At 40.3% G+C, this 18,111-nt stretch overlaps 2 protein-coding genes across 2 annotated transcripts in view; both read left to right on the top strand.

Annotated features, from left to right (window-relative positions):
- The first annotated feature begins 67 nt into the window (after positions 1-67).
- On the top strand, positions 68-6,181 carry CREG1 (cellular repressor of E1A stimulated genes 1). Its single transcript, XM_062003080.1, has 4 exons — positions 68-450; positions 2,453-2,572; positions 3,822-4,006; positions 4,582-6,181. Coding segments are annotated over exons 1-4 (582 nt in total). The 5' UTR covers positions 68-174; the 3' UTR covers positions 4,583-6,181.
- Positions 6,182-17,305: 11,124 nt separating this feature from the next.
- CD247 (CD247 molecule) overlaps positions 17,306-18,111 on the top strand; it is a gene marked incomplete at its 5' end in the record, with an annotated part of 54,649 nt that continues 53,843 nt past the window's right edge. The window contains 3 exon segments of the mRNA XM_010197162.2: positions 17,306-17,434; positions 17,436-17,573; positions 17,576-17,660. Coding sequence (XP_010195464.2) covers positions 17,306-17,434; positions 17,436-17,573; positions 17,576-17,660 — 352 coding nt within the window.

The following is an 18,111-nucleotide window of genomic DNA, read 5'->3' as shown; positions in this document are numbered from 1 at the left end:
TTTTCCACTGGCAAGGATGTCGTAGGCGCCCTCTCATTGGTGAAGGAGTGCGGCGCAATCCTGTTCCGATTGGTGGAGGGCAGAAGGCCCCGCCCCTCCCCGCGCGGGGCAGGGTCCGTCGAGAGAAGTGGTGTGGGTGCGGGGCAGTGGGTACCGGTGTGCGGCGGGTGCGGGATGTCCGGGCTGGTTCTGCTGTGCGCGGCCACGCTGGCACTGCTGGCGACCGGCGGGGCCATCCCGCCGCCGGAGGAGGCGGCGCGCATGGCGCGCTTCGTGCTGCACAACTGCGACTGGGGCGCGCTCGCCACCCTCTCCGCGCAGGAGGGGCTGCGCGGGCATCCCTTCGCCAACATCTTTTCCCTCAGTGACGGCCCCCCCGGGCCCTCCGGCGGCAGCGGCGTCCCCTACCTTTACCTGACCGACATGGAGATCTCCGTGCAGGACCTGGAGGTGAGCGGACGCGGCGGGGCGGGCGCCCCCTCAGCCGGCACACGGGGTAGGGGGGTGTCCTGCCAAAGCGGCTCTGGCAGCGGTGTGTGCGGGCCCCAGGGAGTGAGAGCGACCGCGGCATAGGACGCTTAAAGCTTACGACCATGCAAGTTATTAACGCCATGCCCTGTTTTTCACTTTCACCTCGGTGGCAAGCGGTGGTTGCAATTTCTTTTGTCGGTGACAGGGTTTATGCCAGCATCTTGTGAAGGTAACTTAGTGGCACTAGCAGACTGTTCCATGGATGTCACGACACTTGTGAGCCTTAGGGACAATCGCTAACCCTTGAACACGTAAGCTGTGGTCTCTGGGTTGACACTCAGTAGTCCTCCTGAGAAGTTCCTGCTGATCGCGGTCTGAAAAAATTGATAAGCAGTTTTTTGGGTAACTTTTTCCTTACTTGGGTAGAGGAAGTGGCTGAAGCTTCTGGAAGTGGTGAACAGAGAAATGTCGGGCCACTGAAACGGGAAAAGTTCACCATAAAATGCCAAAAGGACTGGAAGTTGGCAGTGGGGGACTTAGCAAAGAGGGCTCTTGTACAGGCTACAGAAGGAAAGTAATTAAATCTCTGGAGCTCACCATAAAGGTAGGCACACCACAAAAGGCGTGCCGAGGCTCTGAGTGTGGTTATTGGCCTTGTCTCAAGTCTTTTGCTCACCTGTGGTCAAGAGAGAGTTGGCTAAAAAATTAAGGAGATAGCAATCATATGCCTCTTTTATTAGAAAACTTTTTCTTTGTTCCAGTAACTATTTCAGTATTAGTAAAACAAACACAATACTTAAATAACAGAACAGTTTCAGACTTTGTTCTACCGTAAACCTTTTTCAGCTTGTTTCCCTGACAGGTTTTAGTTCGTTACATTAAAATAGTTTATGCATCTAAGTGCTGTAGAAAGCCTAATTTAACTTGGCATAGTATTTCCTTCTCCACTCCAGCTACAACCTTTTGTTGTCAGAAGAACATAAAAGTTGTGGGATAAACAGCTAACGAACATTTTCCTCCAGAAGGCTCCTTGACAGACCCTCCTCCTGCTGTTACACGGCAAAAACATTGGCGCGTGACAGTCACGTGGGACACGTGATAGGAGACAGTGCTGAATAATCATGAGTCAGCTTTTTTGTACTTCCTATCTGTCAGGTGGTTGATCCTGTTTCATCAATTCAGCGGCACTCTGCACAGTTTTTAAGTGGGTTTGGGGGGAGTTTCTTTTTGAGATGAGCTCTTTCAATAGAATTTCTCAAAGCACGTGAACTTTTTCTGCTATGAGGTAATGAAATTTAGTATGTGACATTCAGCAGTAGGTAATCCTGTGTTGCACCAGTACTTTTCAAGCTGTGTTCACCAAATGAGTTGTAGAAAAGGAATGGGATACAGATACTTTAATGCTTCCAGTTAGATGTCTTACTTAAATGTTCTAGATTCTTTAAACCCAGCTTTTAATATTCACTTTAGACTTCAAAAGAGCTAACCAGTTTGAGCGCAGCTAGAAGTTTGTTTTGATGGGGGGTGGGGTGAGGTGGGGAGGGAGGTTGTTTTAACTAATTTTATGAGTAGTTTTGAAAATCACTTCAGTAACCCTTTGTCCTTCCACCAGAATTAACTTAGTGAAGTTCACTGTATGTCCTTGTCTTCTGTTCTGCCCTGAGTTTATGTAAATTAGAATACATCAACATTTGGATGTGAAGTAGCTAGGCTGTATATTGCATTCAGAGTTTTAAGGAGTGCTGTTTAGTGAGGTTTTCATTTTATGCCAACAAACTTCATCACACTTCTAAACTGGGTTTTCCTTCAGATTCAGAGCTAGTTTAAGTAATCTTGCAGATATTGTTAAGAAAAGATGACAGCTTTGTTCTTGTAACAGTAATACTGAACTGAATAAAATACCAAGAGCTGAAAATATGGTGAGTATGACATTTTTCTCAAAAAGGTATGTAAATCTCTTATCTTACTACTTGCATTTCAGATCAATTCAAATGCCTCCTTAACTGTGTCTTTGGCACAGACTCCTTACTGCAAGAAGCACAGATATGATCCCCAGAATCCTCTCTGTGCCCACATAATTTTCTGTGGGAGTATTGTAAAGGTAAGCAGCTGAAAATTGACACCCCACAAGATTGCATGTATCAAATAGAATTGTCCAGTGGATGGAGAAGAGAAGGGTTAGCATTTCTGTGCAAAAATATGTGAAGAAATGTTATGTGCCGACACCAGAAGGCTAGCCTGTGGTTTGTATGAGGAGAATGAAGTTTTGGCTTGGTACTTGCAGGAGCTCTGCTGGCATGTCTTTAGCAAGGAGCTTGGGAGGGCAATTTTGTAATGAAGGCAGCCTTCCTCATTCTTCTCGACCTGTTTTGAAGCTAAGAAAACTAAGACAATATTCTGGTGAACAAAGTAGGATATTTTCCCATTTCTTCTGCTCAGTTAAATTATTTGGTCCATGCAGTATGATATATGCACTTATGAAACTTTATTGAAGTCAATAGTAACCTGAGTTATAAAGTTACAGGTATTAAAAAGTGCATTGTATTATCTGATGGCATTTCTGCCAGGGCAATATACTTTCCAGCTCCAGTACTTTGTTGCTCCATAGAAGGAATTTAGAACTGCACATGTGATTCATTGAAGATCTTAATCCCATTATTGAGGATAATGATAGAGGATGAGGATGATAATGATAGATGATGTCTCTTATATGACAGTCTAAATTCTTATTTGGTGTTTTCACACCTCAGATATTTCTACGTTACACTCCGGCAATCCTCTAATTGCTTTCATGAGTTTCTCATCAATAATGGAATTCTGTATTTTAATTAGTTCCTCTTGTATGGTGCCCAGAGCTCTAACTTGTTGATTTAACCCTTTAAACCCTTGCACATTGTGTATTAAGTGCTGTTACGTTATCCTCTTTGTATGTGTGTGTTTACATATGTCTGAATATGAATGGATCTGAGTGAGCAAGTACAAAGGAGGTAATGTTACACCCAAATTATTGCACTGCAATAATTCAGTGAGAATCCATACTTCACTGTTTTGTGATTTGCTGAAATATTTATTCTTCTGTTGATGAGGTACTATCTTGCTCACACTTACTTTAAAAACACTCTTTCTATTTAATACTAAAGTCAACTACCTTGGAGGTTTTGTCTGCCTCGTGCAGTTATACAGCACACTAAAGATGGGTGGACTGACACATTAATGAGTGCTTCAGACCAAGATCAGACTAAACTGAGAAGATCACACTGCAGTCAGCAGTGGTTTAGATTTTTTTCTTAGCTAAAACTTGTCTTCACATGACTGCATCTTACAGTAATGTTTTGCTGGTTATTTTTCAGGTGAATGATTCAGAAGCAGACTTGGCAAAAAAAGCATTATTCAGTCGCCACCCTGAAATGGAAAGTTGGCCTAAGGATCATAATTGGTTCTTTGCCAAATTCAACATCACCAATATTTGGGTTCTGGACTACTTTGGTGGATTGAAAATTGTGACACCAGAAGAATATTACAGCGTCAAGCCTTAGTAAGTACTTGAGTTTTGCATGCTTAACGCTCATGTTAAATCTTCTCCTTATTTTTGACAATATATATTATCTGCCTCTTTTTTTTTTTTTATATGCATTTATGTCTTTTCCCCAAGTAGTCTACTGGTTCCAGTGACTGAATGTTTGAATAGGGGATCCACTTACTTAACAGTATCAAGTATAGTGTCTCTAGAACTATCTATGATTAATTATCAGTTAATGCTTGTTAATAATTATATTTTTGGGGGAAGCAAGAACTCATGTAGAGTGGGCGGAGTCACTGTCCTTTGTGGGAATTAATTTTAAGACAGATGATGTTTTGGTCTGATAGTTAAAAGCAGTGAGACTACTCAGGGCTTATGCATTATATTAATGCATAATATTAGTCGAATCCAGCCATATTGCTTATTATTTTCAAAACAAAATTGCTTTTAAGTTTATCATTATGATATTGAACTATAGAGAAAGGGTTCTATTGTGTATATAAAAAAATAAGTCTTGAAAACTTTCAAATATATTTTAGCACAGTCAGCATTTATACATTCAATTTCACTCTTATTCTCACTCCTTGTAGGTGGAAGAAGACCACTGATGATGGTGATACAGAAATGAATTATTTTGGCTGTTTCATAAAAGATTTATTTTTGTCTATGTGTTATAGAGCTCAATTAATATAAAAAAATCAAACCCCTTGTATTGTATAACCTTTTTGAAGCAAATGTAAATTCTCACTAACTAGCACAACTTGAATTGTGTCATTCTCAAAAATCTTCATGCATAAGCCATAACTAAATTCAATTCATTGGATGTGATTCTGGAAAGATGTCAGTCTGTTGACAGTCTGCATTCAGAAATGCCAGGTTTACTGGTAACTAAAGGATTAATCTACTTCTAAACCTTTCAGTGCCTTAAGTAATACCTGTTGGAGCACTCTCCAATCTTACTTTCTTTTTAATACCAGTTTAGTTTGAATCTTTATGGCAAAGTACAACAGGATGTCTCAGCTGACTGCAGAATGGAAAGCATCATTTGTATTACAATGGCAAAAGGTGTGCCAGGTTGCCCAGTTTTGTTGAGAATTTTCTTTGCACGCCAATACACTCACTTGTTTGAGCCAGTTTTTGAGTTTGCTACCTGTATTTAATGTGCTATAGAATACAACCACGTTCATGCAAACTATGTATACCTCATGATAAGTTCATGTTAACTCTTGAACTGACAGTAGCTATATACCCTGACTCTTTTTAATAGAAGCAGGGTGGTAATGAGTATACTTGAGTATAAGAGGAGTAATGGCTCATAAATTCAGTGAGAACGTTGTAAAGGGTAAATGTTTTCTGATTAGGATTCTGAAATCTTCAGCTTTGTTACTCTGATCAAGTGGCGGTGTTCCAGCTTTTGTTACCCTCAACGGGAGAACTGAGCAGATTTTTTGTTTTGGAAGTCGTACAGAATGATTTTTGGGTTAGCAGCCTAGAAGTGAGAAGGGAGCAATGCAGTATAAGACAAATGATTCATAACTTATAGAGAGTGAAAATTAATGTAAAGTGTGCATAATTGATTCTATGCTAAAATAAGCTGCACACAACCACAACAAAAAAATTAACTTTTCACATCCACTTTCCTCTCCAATGTGTTCACAAATATCCAAAAGCATTCATAAACAAGTTGATTTTTACAATAAACAAATACTACCTAGTTATCCGTAAAAAATGCAAGAATTTAGACTTCTTGGAGGCAGACTTGTATAGAGAACAGTAGAATTCATCACATCTTTACATCTTAATGTTTTATTTACTTGTTGTTGTTACTTGTCTCAAATACTGGAATGATTTGTGAAAGTATTTTTGATGTAACTTAAGAAGTTTTCCTTTTCCACAAGGGAGGAAAAAGAGTACTTGTTACTGTATCTACTGTTTTAAAATTAATTTAGGATCAAAAGAACCCCTTGCAATATAGGAATAATTTCTGTTGAACAGATAACATTGACATTAAGTATGAAATGGGAGAATATTTTGATATAAGGCATAACAACTGTGGGAACTCAAATGATCCTCTGGTATGGACTCTATCCTTAGCATGAGACACCTGAATGCATTACATCACTCCATAACTCTTGATATGTGAAACTGATGATGCTGGGCTTTTGTTAATATTAAAATATTTTTTGGTAAGTGGTGTCAGGTGTTTTTTATTGCTCATTCAAGACTCCTCTCCCTCACACTGTCTTTCAGATAAGCACTTTCTCTTCAGCACTCTTGTTCATTGTCACTCTGAAGTCTTTCGTGCTTGCTAAAGTAAGTGGTGAAACACTTCTATTACATCTGGCTTTCTCTCCTGGGATGAAATAAGCATCTTCGTGTTTCCATTTCTTTTTCTGCATCTGATACTGTGCAACAGACATGAAATAGTTAACAGTGGAGTTTGTGAAAATGAATACAAAGAAGCCCTATTCAATTATTTCTTCTGGCTAGGGCTTCTACATTTCTAAATTACTGTATCACCAGCTTTTAGTGCTGAGCTTGATGTGATTTGGTCTGGGATATCCTTTTGGCCAGCTGGGATCAACTGTTCTAGCTGTGTGTCACCCCAACTCCTTGTGCACCCATAGACTTCTCACTGGTGGGGCAGAGTGAGAAAAATGTCTTGACATTGTGTAAACAGTACCTACAAATATTGGTGCATTATCAACACTGTTCTCATCAGGATTCGAAGTGTAGCGCCAAACTGCTGGGCAAAACATTAACCCTGTTCCAGGCAAAACCAGTACAATACCTTTGAAAGAGACACTTTGATTTGAGGATTTGCTACAGAATAAAGCATGGTTTTTTTCTGGTTGTCATGTTGGATTTGATGTTCCCATTAGTATCAAGTCCCAAGTCTTTTCAGATTGGGAGTAGAAAGGCTTTTTTGGTAACAATTCATCTTAAACAGTTTTGTAATACAACTGCATTTTATTGGCACAATCTTAGATTATCCAAACGTCTTTAAATTTGAAATTTAGGAGGACCCCAGACAGATGGTTCCTTTTGGGAAGTGTTGAAGAGCAGGATGATTGAGCTCTGCATATGGAGCTAGAGCTAAGGGTTAATCAGAGAAGAACTATCTGCAATTTTATGAATATATCTCATTGAGTGCTTGCATAAAGATATTTTTGTATGTGGAAGGAGAATTTAAAATGCACCAGGGTATAAGTCATATTAAACATTTCTCTCTTTTTCTGCCTTAGTATTAGGTGTGTAAAGGTTAATATCAGTAACTCAAAAAAGTCGTCGTTTTGGTCCTGGTTTTCCTCACTTTCTTTTCTTACCCCCGTGTTTACCTTTGTTGTACAAGGCTCAGTCAGGAATTTGCTTGTGAGCATGTTTCCTTTTCTCCTAATATCCAGTAGTAATATTGCAGCTTAGAATAGAAGAGGCTGAGTATAAGAAACTCATACAGCTATAAACAGTGAATCAAGGTTTTGACTTTTGATTATGTATATCTTACACCATGGCATGCTTGATGTGTACCTCAGCATATTCTAAATAGCAGTGAAGTCACTCTTCATACACAGGAAGTTACCTGTCTCCATTAATCAGTAGGAATCTGAGACACGTGATGATCCTAGGCACCTCACTAAGACACAGGATATTTGTTAGCTGGGAATCTAACTTGGATAATCGCAGCCTGTTTCTCTGATGATATAGTCATTCTTTTCCCTTGTCTACTAAACTTACTTATTGAAATGTTTGTGTTTCTACTTCTCGATTTCCCATTTCTTTCCTGTGTTTCAATGTATGTCAGGTGCTCAGTAGGTTATTAAACATCCTACATCCTTACAGAATAGAGTTTATATATGTCAAGTACTGGCTTAATCCATTATTCAGTTCTATCTAGAATTACTTTCTTAGGTATATAGTATTGTATCTGTTATCTTCACAATAAAATAGAAGTACTAGATTAATAAAAAAAGTATTAATCATAATGTAATGGATGAATTTGTTTTCAGCAGTTTTTTTCTAACTACCCTGAATCAAAAGTCAAAATCAAATAAACTGTTATATTATTTTTGAACACAAGAGGGTGCCATAGACTTAGATTCGAGTTGATTGATCTGCGTTTAATACTTAATTGGTTCTTGAATTCATCATAACTCAAAGATGCTAGAAAAGCATGTAACACGGGGCATGATGTGAACAAATTCTGGTTTTACAGTGCTTTACATTATGAGTGCTCTCCTTCATAAACACAGCAGCCTGCTAGTTGCTTAAAAGGAAACATTTATCATTTTTTGTGTCTTGTAATCATTTTGTGCTGTGGAGTGCTCAGAAGTAATATCCATGAAAATGATTTAGAGGTTTTTAAATTAAGAAACTCTAGTAAAGGAAATGGAGACAGGTGTAGAATGCCTCGGAACATGGATGGGGAGCAGCCACTTTCAGGCTCAGGAGTGTTTGTTTCTCTCAGTACTTAGAGATGGTAAGAATCCAAAGTGAGGCTACTGGGTAGCATGAGACTGCTTTGCTTAGGCTTATTGTTAGCTAAACTAAACCACCTGACTCTGATTTGTAATTTCCAACAGCTAATTAACGTTGTTGGATGTAGATTGCTTGAGTGCTCCTCGGCCCCTCATCAAGGGTTTGGGGTGCCTGTGCTGGAGACCAGTCCTGACTGCGTGCAGGTGTTCAGGTGGTGAGGCAGAGCTGGGAAAGGCCTGTCTCGAAGGTTTTCTTTGTTGCCTGGAGGCTGTGCTACAGCTCAGCTCTTGTTACCTTGCTACTTCTGCTGACTTGACCTGAAACCTGTCTCAACTGTGATTGACCTTGATTGCTGTCACCCAGCCTGCTCTTCTTGTCCAGGTACTGTGGGAGTGTGTATTTTGGTGGTGAGGCCGCTGCCCTGCTGACCCTGCCAGCTTCCCTTCCCTGGTGAAGCAGGTGGTCCTTGGTGCTTCCCAACAATTCTATTTTCTCTCCTGGGAAGCTCTGATGTTCAAAACTCTTGTAGTTGATCCTAAAGGTTGCTTTTTTTAATTTATCATAGAATCATAGAATGGTAGGATTGAAGGGACCTCTAGAGATCATCTAGTCCAACCGCCCTGCAGAAGCAGGTCACCTAGATCACGTCACATAGGAACATGTCCAGGCAGGTCTTGAAGACCTCCAAGGAAGGAGACTCCACAACCCCTATGGGCAGCCTGTGCCACTGCTCCCTCACCCTCACAGTAAATAGTTTTTTCTTACATTTAAGTGGAACTTTTTGTGTTCTAGTATCATCCCATTAATCCTTGTCCTATTGCTAGCTACTATAGAAAAAAGGGATGTTCCAACCTCCTGACACCCACCCTTTAGATATTTGTAAATGTTAATAAGATCTCCCCTCAGTCTCCTCTTTTTTAGACTAAACAGTCCCAGTTCCTGCAGCCTTTCCTTGTATGAAAGATGTTCCAGAGTTTTTTTTTTTCTAGAGGCTTCCTCAGTTTCTGTATTGAATATTATAGGGGAGTAAGATTAGAGAGCAAGACTCATTCATTCTGGGCGTAGTGTTAAATGTTCTTCATGGCTTGGTTTTCTGTGGAAGCAAGGTGAGAGTAATGTGCCTTCTGGACACTTGCGTTGGTCAGTTTTTTGGTTTTTTTACTCAGTTGGATTTATATTTGAAACAGGTAGTCTGCCTTGAAGCCAGGAAGCTCTTAAATGTGCCATTACAATTGGGAACTCAAGAGAGGAAACAAAACTTGGTTAATGTACAATAAACATACAGAAGTTACACCTTTTAAAAATTTGAGCTTTGTTAATTGTGTGGGTTGCCTGGAGTCTTCTGGCTGACTGAGACCAGGTATTCAGTTAGTATCTGAAGTGATGAAATTTTATGTTGTTTAGTGGATGTTTTTTTTTTTAATCAAAGAACCTGATAGCTGTAGCAAATGTTCAGAGGATTTTTTTTTTCTCTAACTTTTCATATCCTAGCTAGAAAAGCCTTAACAATTCGTCTTTGCTTCTGATTCCTGTGGCTGTTAGGCTTGCTTTTACATCTTCTTTCTCCAGTTTAAACAAAAAGATGATCCATTTATAGTGGTAGATCCAACAACTGCTGTGGGTCTTGTTGGGAGAAGATACTCTTTCTCTCAACTTTGATAATGTTGTCAGTGTACCTGTTAAAAATAACTATTTGATAGAGTCACTTAAATTTTGTACTCTTTATAAGTTAACATAACTAAGCAAAATTAGGCCTCCTTGGTGAAGCTGTTCCCAAAGAGAAGAACACACATGAGAAATGAGCCACAATGGCAAAAAGAGTGGTAACAAAGGGGATTATTTACATTCATGCACCTGAAAGCCATAAAACATCCAACATGTTGGGAATGATTGCTTCAGAGGAAGAAGAAAAGAGTTTGTTACATTAACCATTAGGCTGTTCACTGTCCTGAACCCCCGTAACTTTCTGGTTCAGAACACCAAATAATCAATAGCTTAAATCAGTTAGTTGGCCAAGTGATTTTGAAATGTATATGAATATGTATAACTTATGTAATAAGGGACCAGTTGATAAGAGTGATGTAATGTGTAAAAATAACAACCAATCAAGATAAAGGGCAAACTTAATGAACAATTATAAGCAGGCTTTAGATGCATAGTAAAAAGAACAAAAAATATTAAGTATAAATATCTGTTAATTTTGCTGCTTCATTGGACATTCTTTAGGAATGATCCCATGTCCCCAGTGCATCATCAAATAAAGCATGTGTCGACTTATGTAACTTTTGTGTAGATAAGTTTTCTTCCCAGCAGATTTGCAACATACCCATACAGATCTAGAACTACTTTCTTTGTTTTGCTACTGCTCTTGACTCAGGTTGTAACCTTACTGATTTTGCACACTTTTTCCTCCTCTTATCTATAAAAATGTAAATAGATACCAGTTAGCAGGATTAATGTAAAATAGTTCTAAATCACTCAGTACCTTTGGATGAGAGGAATGCTTTTTTAAAAACAAGTTGACTTCTAGCTGCTGCAAACAGAGAGTAACTTGACAAAGCCATGCAGAGTATGCTTGTGTGTAGATACGGAGAAAGACAGACTTTCAAGAAATATTAGGTGGTGTGTTTGTAACTGCATATGCAAATGTACATTTATGAGAAAACATTGAAGATAGTTTGTATTTCTCTAATGGCTTATGACAATGAAACCTACTAAATGTCACCCAGTATTAAAAAGTAGCTGGTTTTAGATTGAAATGAAGCAATTGTTTAGAGATGAGTAGTAATTGCATATAAACCTGCAGTATATAAGAACCTCACACAGTTCTTTCCTATTGTCTCATTCAGCCAAGACCAGTTGCCTAATGAAGCATGAATTGGACTTTTGATTTGCTTCAAATGCTTAAACAAATTTCATTTAAGTTTTCCCACAGATGAGCATTTGAAAAGTGCAGAAGAGGTATGTGTCAGGGATAAAGAGGGGGAAGAAAATAAAGGAAATTATTATACTTGTCACAGGTCTTAAAAATCTGGCTTCACAAAACTTATATTCATGAAAGATTTAACCTTACTGATCAATTATAGTCTGTACAACTATGCAAGAAAATACTGAAGGTGCTCAATAATTTAAAACAGCATTTCCAGGCTGTATGTTTAGTAGTAAAGTCCCAGAATTTTTCTGCTTTCACTGCAGTCTAATCAGGGAAATTCACCTGGAAAGAGAGTAGCTTTACTAGCCTAAAGGAGAAGTAGTATTGTGCTTGCTTCTTAAGACATGATATAGTGTTCTCTCCAGTGCATGGAAAAAAAAATATAGAGGGGATAATAAAGGCTTCACTAAGGAGGAAAGAATTGGACATTACAGATGCAGTAGTCTCAAAGCTGAGTATTCAGAGAAGGCACATTTTAACTTTCTCCTAATATCTCCTTTATAGGCTGCCAAAACTTACATTGCACTGAAAAATTTAATACTATGGCAGGAACAGGAAAAAACTCAAAATAATGAATAGAAATTTGTTATTACACAGTATCAGGGCCTGTTTGTCATCTTCCATAGGAAAGATATACTCATGACTGTATTTGTCTTTATGGTTCTGCACAGGTGTCTGGTTTTTGTTTTGTTTTGGGGTTTTTTTCTTGTTGGATGTGGCAGGGTTTCTATTTGCACAGTGCAGCTACAAGAAGTAGTGACAGTCAAGTGTTTTTTCCTTGGAAAAGTAGTATTTTCACACACAGAGGGGAACAGTTGTAACGAGACCAACTTCTCTTGTCTCGCTGTTGGAAGTTGCAAAGTAAGACTTGTAGTTAGACACTTGTCTTTCCATTTGCAATGCTGGCAAAAGTGCAGGGCAGGGACTAATCCTCTTGGAATGCAGCAATTATCACTAAATAAGTATTAATTGCTGCATTCCAAGGGGATTAGCAGAGTTGAACCCAATTATAGCAAAGCCAGGCTTCACTGTAAGGCACTACAGTGCATTGAAATGCAATGAAGCAATGTAGGACTTGTCAGTCCACAACTTTTTGTCAATAAAAGTTGTGGGCTTCCACACTGTAAACAGGAGACTTTTCCTTTTCAGCATATTAGTCTACTGCATGAATGGCATGGTTTGCAGGTGTGGCTACAGCTTGCTCACTGGAGAAAATTGTTGCTTATTTAACACCCATTATCTTTGTGTGAACATCTCAAAAAATTATTTTTAATGCTTGTGGATTTAGTCCTGGCACTGCAACTGTCATTCCCTGCTGGATCAGGGACAAGACTCTGCAGTCTCTCCTGTCTCTAAAGTCATCCAGCTCCTCCGTCAAGTGATGTAGGAATGAATTTTGCCTGCAAGTACTAACTGTGTCAAATAGGCTTAGGAGAACTTTTGATAACTGACCTGTTCTCAGTCCCAGCAGTGTGCAGTGATGATTACAGGCAAGCTCTCTGTGGTAGCAATACATGAGCCAGAGGGCAGTGTGTAGTTATTTTTTTTTAATCCTCAGCTTGACTGTGCTGTAGGTTTGAGGTTGGTTTTTTGGTTTTTTTTTTAGTTTTCATTTATTTCCTGTTAAACCTGCAAACCCTGCTGCTTTTTTTTTTATAGTACAGTCAAAAGCATAACCAGTAAGCATGAAAAGGGAATGCTTGTGGGGAAGCCCCTTGCATTAGAGCTGTTCCAGGATTTCTTGTGTCCAAAGAAAGACTGGCATATTGATGCACAGAACCTATTGAATGTGGACCTTGTCTACTTTATGAAAGATGTTATCCTTACAAATAATGAGCTGCACCTTAACCAGTGTTAAACACAACTGAGTTGTACTTGGGGACCACTTCAATTCCCTGACCTATTCTGTTTCAGGAACCATAGATCAAATCTTGCAGTCTTCCCAATGCAGGTAATTCTTGAAATGCACTTTCCTCCACCCGTATGTTTAGATAAAGAGTCAAGTTTAGCAGAGAGCTTTTCTTAACCCAGCAGGGAGGGCTTTATGTCTCCACTGTGGCCTTGTCTGTATTGAGAAAAATAACTGCTGGTTCAGCTGAACTAGTGTTGGCATTCATTTCCAGTCCATTGTTAACAAAGTTCTTGTGATCTGACTGGAGTAAACCGAAACATCAGTATGGTTTTGACTGTTGGTAAAAATGCACGTATGAGATCTCCCGCTCACGTTGTGAGATAGGCACTGCCGAAGTTTTTACTGTGCTATGTAGTTCCTAGAGATGCAAAGACCAAATAGATTGAAAAGAAAGCGATGCTCTAAGCAAATAATTCCTCATGTAATTCCAAGCTGTAGGGCCCAGAAAAGCTAGAGAAGAGACTCCTTCCTCTTTATCTTTTTCCATGCTCCTCGACTGCATGTGGTTTGCATCTCTCATGCCGTGCTTGTTGTGAGAGTAACTCATATAAGCATGACTGCTCTTTTGTATATTTTTATTGTATTTAGATTGTGATAAGCTTGCCTTATTTAAAAAGCTGAGGGATGGGGAGGAGAGAATTTCTAGGGGCACTGTCATGCAAAGCCTTTTTCTGACTCTATCCACACTTCTAAATGAAGTCCGTGTACTCTATTTCTCTGACCTTTCCCTATCTAGACATCAAAACACGCTGGCCCAACTGCTGTTCACCCAGTGTGCCTACTATTGCCATTAATCTCCCTTTCTTATAGAGCTCTTCATTCCTTTTCCTTACCTCTGGCCTCAACTCTTTATTCAAAGTGATAATTTGCTGGCTTTCTGCCGGAGGGAGAAGCTGTGATCAATAACAGGAGGAGATAGGGGTCAGCAGAATAGTGATGAGCGGTGCCATTTGCTCCTCTGAAAATACTGTTACCCCAAAATATCAATAACTAGTATGATATTATTTTTGCTTTTGGATAAAGCGCCAGTGAGATTTGGGCAGCTTGCGGTGGTTGCAGTGGTCTCTCATCTCTATAATTCCTGATTTTAGCCAGTCTTTTGTTAACACAGGGAAGTGAACAGAAAGGGTTTTATCCAGCTTGCATTGGAATATAGACCATGTACCTGAGCACAGGCATTTTTGGCACTAATGACACCTCTTTCAGATTCAGTGCCTGGTGGCTCACAAGGGCTGGGCTTTGCCTTCTGCCTGGCAGTGAGTTGGAGCTGATGTCCAGCCTTCCCTTGCAGCTTTTGGGGTGGAAGGACCACAAAGGCAACCTTCCCTGAGGCTAGGGGAAAGCAGAGGCTCAGCAGTGTTATCTAGATATTGCAGAATGGTATGCAGCACTGGAGTAGTACCAGTGACTAATAACTTCACTATTGACTGGCATAATATATAATAATTATTAAATAAAATAATACTGTTTTATCCATGTATTAGCCTTCAGGCAGCAATGTGACAATTTTTTTGGTCTCCTTTTTCCAAGAACTTCAATTCCATTTGCTTTTAAAAGACTATAAATCCTTACTTCTTATATGCACAATAACTCTTACCTTGCCAGTTGTCTTCATGTTATTGGGAAATAGCTACCACCAATCCTGTTCCTGGGCCTGCTGGGGATGAACATTCTTCTTTCTTTTTTTAAGAATTGGGGGTGTGGGGGGGAAATCATTGAGATACTCTTTCTTCCTCCCAGCCTAAGCTCTGATACTGAAGTGTATTAATAGTATTATTATTGAAAACACTCAGCAGTCTATTGAGCTGCTTGTATTTTGATGGGGGAGAAGTCTGAGTTTTAGGCTCTAAGGTGCAGCTAAGTCACATTTTCAAGCTTTTCTAATTCATAATTGTCTAAAATGTATTATTTCTCTTAATGAAAATGAAAACTTATATTCACACTTGAAAAGAGCAAAACAATGTGAGATTTCTTACAAAGTGAGAGTTTACATCACTGTGTCAAGTGGTATGATTCTTTTATAAATACCCTAACACCTTGCTGGAGAAATTACTCCTAATATCTCCTCAGGAAGATTTATTTATTTATTTTAAACTGCAGATTTCACCTTTCTTATTTTCATTTCCTTATGCTGGGTTTCTTCTCTCTACTGTCACCCTGAATGAATCCTTGTATTAGCTGCTGCTGCCTCTTAATAATAATAAAAATACAATGAAAAAACATTGAGGAGGAAGTACCCCTAACCACACCTTGGCTCTCCTCTTGCTTTTTTTTCCTTGTGCATTTAAAAGCTCTTGGTGGTTGATTGAGGTTTTATTTGTTTGTTTTTAATAAAGAAAACCAATGCTCAAAAAAACCCCACAAAACAAAGCAAAACCCCTTACAACTCTCAGATGTCCCTGATTCCTGGTTCTCTTTGAGTTGTTGTGTTGTGTTTTCTTGCTCTCCCTTAAGACTCAATTTCGCTATCTTTAAAAGCTTAACTGCCCTGGTTTCAGTAAGGCTAATTTGAAAAGCATGTTGAGGTCCTCAGGTGAAAGCATAATTAAATGATTTGATGTGGTTAGTACAAATCAGTTCCTTGTGGTTTTCCAGCTGAGTTTCCAGTGTTTTCCTGAGTAACGTTTGCTGGGTTACTGCTGAAGTGTGCTTATTCTGTTACCGGTGTGGTTCTCCACTGCTGCCTTCAGAGCACTGCTTTAATACCACTTGATTTGATCACAAGCTTGACTTCATAAGAAGACAAGTGTTGTGATTTTCCTGGCTCAGCCTGCCACTCACCACCACCTCAACTACTTTTGACCTAGGGGGTCAACATGAATTCAGCTAAACAAAGGAGACTCAAGCATAACCTGTTCGTTATGTACCTGTACTCGTGGTTTTGTGTAGCTGGCTGCAGCGATCTTATTAGTCTCCTCAGAGCTGTGGACAAAATGGAGCACTTTTGCTTTTGACACTGGGCTAGTCAGTCAGCACGTATATTTGCTACCTGAGGCTGCCACGTCCAGCCACCTGGCTTTACAGAGGCAGGCATGGGAGAGCCGAGGGAGTGGAAGGGGCTTAGGGCAACGTGGGAGGCACTGCAGTTGTCATGCTGGATGGAGAACCTGGACCTATAGGAAACCAGGCTTCACCAGTGTGGCTGCCAGGCAGACCTGCTTAATTTTGTATTGCTCTGTGGACTGTGTTAGTGAGCAAGTCTACAATATGGGGCTGAAAAGCCTTGTTAACTTCCAGACCACAGCTGCCTTCAAACCACTCATCCTTTTCTTGGGATAGCATATGCCTTGGGATAGCATGCCTCTCCCATGGCTGCCTCTGATCTGCCTTGGGATCTGTTGCTAGAGGACAACTTAAAGCAGCAAAAAGTTTGAATCCCATGGCTCACTCAGTAGGTAGGAGGGGCATGCATAGCTAGGGGCTGGCAAGCTTTCTGTTTCAAGCTGAGGCAGGAGGATATGCATGCTTTGCTGTTCTGCAGAAGTGACACAGGCTTTCCTCGCTATGGGTTGTGGTGGCTTGGAGGACAAAATGGCTCCGGAGCCCTGCACACGCTGGCACCTTTTCAAAATGCAATGATGCAGTATGTTCATATCAAAAAACATGTCCATTTCATAGAGAGATATGAGTGAATTGAGCCAGGCAAGGCCAGTTGTGCTGGTGTTTTACATCCTGTGGATGCCATCTGCAAGGATGGGCAGAGTCCAGCTCTCTGTGATGCTGGCCACCCATTAGCCCTGGGAGTGCATCCTGCTTTCACTTGCTTGTATTTAGGCCATATTTCAATGAGAGATAGAAATGATCTTTGTATCTTTGTAAATTTAACTAGCTACTTGTTCACAAGTGACTACAAGGTACAATTTGAAGCTTCTATTTATGCCGTGTTGCACACTGGGCATAATTATATTGTATCTCTTTTGAAGTCAGGCCGAATTTGGTAAGAGAGATGCTTTCTAGGCCCCTCGTAGAGACTAGCAGCCGCTGGCTTGGATGAGCTAGGAATCCTCAGAAAACTGAAAAAAACCCCATCTCGCAAAGAGGAAAAGAAAGAAAAAATACGAAAGGAAACCTCAAACATCAATACCAAGAATGTAAACCCCCAACATCAGAGACTGCCTGGCTGTGAGGCAGAGGAAGGCGCGTGCTTCGGCGTCGCTGCCGGCAGGTGGACTCAGAAAGCCCTCATAGGAGGTGAGCTTCCTGCAGGGCTGGCAGACGAGCAAAGCCTCTGGAGCTGCCTCTTCTCCTCGCCCGTGGCCTCCTGCTTCTCAGCACCACCTGGGCGAGCAAGATGAAGTGGAGGAGAACCGTGATCTTTGCTATCTTGCAGGCACAGCTCCCAATCACAGGTATGGCAGGCGTTTAATTTATAAGGAGCTATATTAAAGCTCTTTTGAGGAAAGCACATGATTTTTCTGCGGTGGATTCACCACCATTTTGGTAGCAGGAGGGTATCTGCATGAGGAACTCAGCAACAACTGTCCTCCTAATCACGACTACAGTCATGGCTGCCGATGAGTGAGGCAGCAGGACTTGTGTTGAGCTGCTCTGTGACAACCTCTGGAGAGCTGGGAGGAAGAGATGAGGACAGCCGACACTGGTGGTGTGGCCTCCTCTTCTGCTGGAGTGATTGCTACAGCTAAGGAACAACTTGTAATTAAAGAAGGGTCTCGGCCCTCAACTGAGTGGCTTTCCTTGTGACTTAAAGAGGAAATTTGAGACAGTAACAGCATGAAAATGTAGCTACTTGCAGTAATCTGTACAAGAGAGGCCTTTAGTTAGGTAAAATTAGAGTCATAT

Source organism: Colius striatus, chromosome 1, assembly GCF_028858725.1.
Source record: "Colius striatus isolate bColStr4 chromosome 1, bColStr4.1.hap1, whole genome shotgun sequence".
NCBI lineage: Eukaryota > Metazoa > Chordata > Aves > Coliiformes > Coliidae > Colius > Colius striatus.
The sequence above is the reverse complement of the archived record's forward strand: the minus strand, read 5'-3'. Positions and strand labels throughout refer to the sequence as shown.

Coding starts and splice junctions, on each gene's coding strand:
- CREG1 (XM_062003080.1), top strand. CDS start 175: ATGTCCGGGCTGGTTCTGCTGTGCGCGGCCACGCTGGCACTGCTGGCG. Junction 451..2,452: donor TCTCCGTGCAGGACCTGGAG/GTGAGCGGACGC, acceptor CTTGCATTTCAG/ATCAATTCAAATGCCTCCTT. Junction 2,573..3,821: donor TCTGTGGGAGTATTGTAAAG/GTAAGCAGCTGA, acceptor GTTATTTTTCAG/GTGAATGATTCAGAAGCAGA.